The sequence below is a fragment of the Parathielavia appendiculata genome (assembly GCF_033297405.1).
Source record: "Parathielavia appendiculata strain CBS 731.68 unplaced genomic scaffold N657scaffold_17, whole genome shotgun sequence".
NCBI lineage: Eukaryota > Fungi > Ascomycota > Sordariomycetes > Sordariales > Chaetomiaceae > Parathielavia > Parathielavia appendiculata.
The window spans coordinates 319,910-324,671 of record NW_026944236.1 but is presented as its reverse complement, the minus strand read 5'-3'; the positions used below and the strand labels follow the sequence as shown (position 1 = coordinate 324,671).

Sequence of the window (4,762 nt, the reverse complement as noted above, 5' to 3'; positions counted from 1 at the left end):
AGAAGGTTCGGTGTGCTGTGGGGCGAGTGGGAATAGCCTCATCAGGGGTCTTGGTATTGGCCGAGAGTCGCCGAGGCTCGCACCGGGCCCAGCCCGTTACAAGGAAATCAGTGGTGACGGTCCCAATGGAGTATTACACCTAGACAATGCTAATACTAACAACAAAGTGGGAGGCGGTCTAGCCATTTCGGAGCACGATACGGGTGTCGAAGCGACATAGAGGTCGAGCTGATTCTTGTGCCGTCAGCAAACATCACTACAGTACATGTTTCGACTTCTAGACCGGGTAATGCTGGTGGTATCAGCTTACATTGAGGGCGGCAATAACGAGACACTAGAAGCTGCGATGAGAGGGCTCGACCGGCTAAGCAGGAGGTTCCAGAACGGGACAGGAACTAGAATAGACGTCATTGTAGATGGTGATCTCAACCGCTACGACCAGCTCTAGGGAGGAGACAATGTCTTACTACTTAAGACAAGACGAAGGATACTACATCGTCAACCTCGTAGATGAACGCTCACTTTACAGCCTCCTCCTCAGAGGTACGAAGATAAAACAGTCAAGAGACTTAGACAATCGACCTAGTACCGACTTCTACAGAGTTAGCAGACCAGCTACTCAGGTGTAGGATTTACCTCTGTGACCACAGATCCGATCACAGAGCGATTGAGACGTATTCAACATCGCAGTGGAAGACCGCCCAACGGAGACATGACTCTTCTTCAAGAATGCACCCTAGACAGAGATTAGAACCAGAATGGCAGCAAATTGCGTATATGTCCCCTAGAGCGGCAATGTCCAGCAGCAAGCAGACCGGCTTATAACATTGGAACGGAGGCTGGCTACAGTCTAACACCTAAAGCTAAGCCGTCATGTACGCCAAGCGGTAGTAGGCGTCAGAATATACGCGGCTCCGCTAGACTTACACATTCTAGAGAAACCAGGCGAGATCTCGACGTAGGATAGGGCAAACGTCATTGGAGCTCGAATAACGAGCGAAGACTGCTGCCAAGGAGTACCACGATGCCATCCGTAGGCAGAAAAGCTCGCATTGAAGCGACTTTCTGGCTGACGACCGGAATATCTGGCAAGTAGCAAAGTACCTGCAAACTAGCAGCCGCACAATGAGTGACAAAGTGTCCTCGCTTGTCCGACCAAACGCATTACCCTTAAGAGCTCCTCTATCGTACACGATCAGGTAGTCGGCGAGACCATCCCCATGAGGCTCCTGTTAAGATTCAGAGAGTGATGACCACGTGAGTTACCTGCACTGCCGACCTTGGCCGCAGGATCATGGCCGAATCCATCGCTCGCCCAAAATCATGGGCGGGTCACCGCAAGTTAGTTACAGGTTACTCCCGAGTCGAGACGCTCCATACACAACTTATCAGCGAAAAGAGATAGTTACAGCGAAAAGAAACAAAATGCCGCAGGTCGCTACGGCAAAGTTCTTTGTTTGAAGGAAGAGAGACTTGCGATTCACGAAGCTCTTTGTGCTGGTACATCCACAAATGACTGAAAAGTCTTCCCCCTGGCAGTTTCAACGCCCACGATAAGAGCTCTCATTGGCATGGGTGCCCCAGGGTCGAAAATCTCATCATTCGCAGACGCATCCGTCGGGATGAATAGGACATTCCAACCGGCGAATTTCTCTTCCAACACGGTCGAGATGAAGCTTTTCAGGCCCCAGTAGGGACAGAGGCCGTATGTTTGGTTTCCGGCGCCTTCGAGCCGTGGGATGATTTGTCTGAGCCACTCAAGCACACCGAGACGGGGACGACGTAAAACGACGCCATAGTGAAGAATTCAAGGGATGCCGAGGAAGCATCGTGCTCTTACAAGGAGGCGTTTAGGTCGAGACCGGTTATTGCTTGGAGAATCAATATGACCCATTGATCTTTCTGGTCCGTTCCTGGCGGAGAGCGCCCCAGGAGAAAGTCCAAGCGTTCTGCAGAAACAAATTCCTGGGCGGCGGCGTAACGAAGAAAGGCCACCGCTGTTTGGTTACTCCGGAAGATTTCAGGGCTGGCCACAAGAATGTGAGTTTCGCGGCAGGAGTGCTGGGTTATTGTACGACGCTCATCGACGGACTGTGACTCGTGCCACCAATCAAGTTTTCTCGCAACGCTTCGAGCTCGGACATGACCGTCAGATTGGATGACTCAGGGCCGTTACCCCCTCCGGTGGTCCCGTTGTGCGAACGAGTCGAGATTCTCCAGGAGTTTGGCGTATTCCGGGCGAGTCCGGTCAGGCCCGAGGAGTCGGGACAGAAGCAATTGCGTGCCCCGCCGCCGAGACTCGCAGAGGAGAGGTACCAGGACTCCCGTCCGATCCAACGGCGAGCAAAGGATGTCCCAGAGGTCTTGACGGGCTCCTGGGGGAAACGGGGAGGCAAGAGAAATCCACGGCGCGCACTGGAACGAGAACCAGCACTTTAGCGGAACCCAAGCGCGCAAGAGTCGACGAGCCGTCTCCCAGCCGCGCAAGTGATCTAGATGCTCGGATATGAGTTTCTCGACTCGCTTGCAATGCGTGATTCCGCCGAGAAAGGTGCCGTGCTTCATCTCATACATCTGAAGCAGTACCAGAATGGTAAGGAAGACAACCACGTCGTGTAGACTGCTCGTGAAAGGGCACAGTGAGCCGGACGTCTGCGCGGACAAGGCTATAAGAGCACTGCTATAGAAAAGCCATTGCTGCTTTGGGCGGTGCCTCAGCGACGGGACTCTCGCCATGGGAAGGCAGAACCGCCGAGGAGTGTGCCAAAACGGCGTATTTGAGGATTGTGTGGGAGTACCCGATAGTCTCCCAGATCGTCCCAGATATGGCGGGAAGTTGAGATAGGGAAGTTGTCATTGACCCAGACGTCGCCCGGATCTGCCACGGTTGACGCGGCCGTGGTTGCGCGATGGTGCAGGGCTTCCGACGAGGCTGACTTTGTGGTTTGGAGAGGCATCATCCGCTGTTGATGGTCGCCCGCGTTGCGAATCTGGATCGGCCGAAGTCTCGAGGTGTGTTCCACGCCGGCGAAGCCGCTGCCGCTTGGTGGGAACAGCGGCATTGACGAACTGTAACAATGGGGTGTATCCAGGGCAGGAGAAGCCGAGCCGAATGCAGTTATTGCAATGGGGTTGGCTTCGTCACATTATTCGTCGACATTATCGCGCGTCCGTCTCCAAGCGCAGACGCACACACGTACCAGGCGACACCGCAAACCTTTGTATGTCTCTGCAGACATGTCGTACAGCCTGTACGAGAGCGGATGATGCGATGCTTCGGCTTCGTTGCTGCGCCGGATAACCATCCCACGCTAGCGTGCAATGAATTTGTCGTGTGCAAGGGTGGTGGGCTGAAGTCCGAGACGGGAAGTAGAAACCGCTCTCTTTCACTGTTGAAAAGGGTGATGAAATGTCCAAGTTGCAGGGTCTGTGTAGCAATCTGGATCTTGGTTTTGAACAGAAGAATCTAACTTGATTTGGCTAAGTTGCCGCGTTAATGGATACCCTTCCGAGCTTAGCGTCTAAGCCACGTTCTTTTAGAATCTGGGATCAATAACAATCAATCCTGGTTCGTTTGTTAGCATAGCCAGTGGATATCTCAGGTCTGAAACGTATGGCGCGTTTTTGGAAAACCCCGCAAAAAACCGCCCAGCCCTTTGATATCACTTTCAGAGAGGTAATTTTGGCAGTCCTCCCGTATTGCCCGGCAATCACGCAGTAGATTTCTTTTAAAAAGCCATTAGCTGATGCAGCTCGTCGAGCTAAATAGATTGATATCCTTTGGAAATGATGCATTTCTGTGGTTGTCGAGATGCACGAGCTTCAATTCCGGGAAGGCATTTCGCTCCCCTGGAACCGGCCGTCTGGCACCCTAAAAATTGGCGCCCAATCCACTAATCATTTAGGGCTCGACGCACTAATTTCAGGACTTCAGATCTCAACGACAGTTGTCAATCTCAGGGCTACAGTACATACATTGGACGCTATGTGACACTTGCACCCTTTCCACCCCTCCCTTCCGCCCCCCCCCCCCCAAAAAAAAAGAAAAACCAAAAGAACGAAAAGAAGAGGAACAGCCAGGCAACCCCCTTTTCACGCTTCCGGCGGCCATCTACGCTCCAGATCTCCGTTCTTGATAGCCTTCGTGACCTTGTCAAGAGACCACTTGGGGCACAGCTCCTCCATTTGCGCGATAACACGCGACTGTTCGGCGGCGCTTTCTGCGCCGCCCCGCTCGCGCGACTTGCCCAGGATGAAGTCGACGATTGCCTTTCGACCGCAGAAGACGGACTTCTGCGACTTAGGGCGCCAAGCAGCACCATAGTTAGCCTCGAGTGACTCGATTGAAGGCATGCCAGCCCTTCCGTATCTCCACAGGAGCCACAGATCCGGAATAGAGCGAATATCTAAAGGGACCTCAAACCTAGGCACGTTCGACGCAACCGCCGCCGTCGCCGGCGGCGACGGCGGCGGTAGAGACGCTGTGGTAAGCTGGGGAACGCCCCCCTGCTCTTCGTCTCCAGTAGATAGTTGGGGGGAAGGGGCCCCGCGGCCCGGCGCCCTCGGTCGCCCGCGCTTCGGCATCTCGAGCCGTTGTACGACAGTGCTGCGTCCCGGACTGATCGTGACAGTGTACGACGCTTTAGAGAGCTCGTCCATCCTCTTCTCCTGTCACGGCGATTGCGCCGTGCCTGCCAGGACCCATGGGTGGAACCCGGCATGTGGAAAGCACGGGCCCCTGTGGGTTGAAGATTCTGCACCT

General features: G+C 54.1%; 2 protein-coding genes across 2 annotated transcripts; both read right to left on the bottom strand.

The window, feature by feature from the left end:
- Positions 1-2,172: 2,172 nt before the first annotated feature.
- On the bottom strand, positions 2,173-3,410 carry N657DRAFT_674305 (uncharacterized protein; the record flags this gene model as incomplete). The annotated part of the gene is made up of 2 exons (XM_062795742.1): positions 2,799-3,410; positions 2,173-2,652 (listed from the first exon to the last, which is right to left on the bottom strand). Exons 1-2 carry the CDS (start codon positions 3,060-3,062, stop codon positions 2,173-2,175), a joined length of 744 nt encoding a protein of 247 aa, XP_062644177.1. The 5' UTR covers positions 3,063-3,410.
- Positions 3,411-4,048: 638 nt separating this feature from the next.
- N657DRAFT_161266 (uncharacterized protein) lies at positions 4,049-4,762 on the bottom strand. The gene has a single exon (XM_062786018.1). The coding sequence runs from the start codon at positions 4,657-4,659 to the stop codon at positions 4,093-4,095; it is 567 nt and encodes a 188-aa protein (XP_062644176.1). The 5' UTR covers positions 4,660-4,762; the 3' UTR covers positions 4,049-4,092.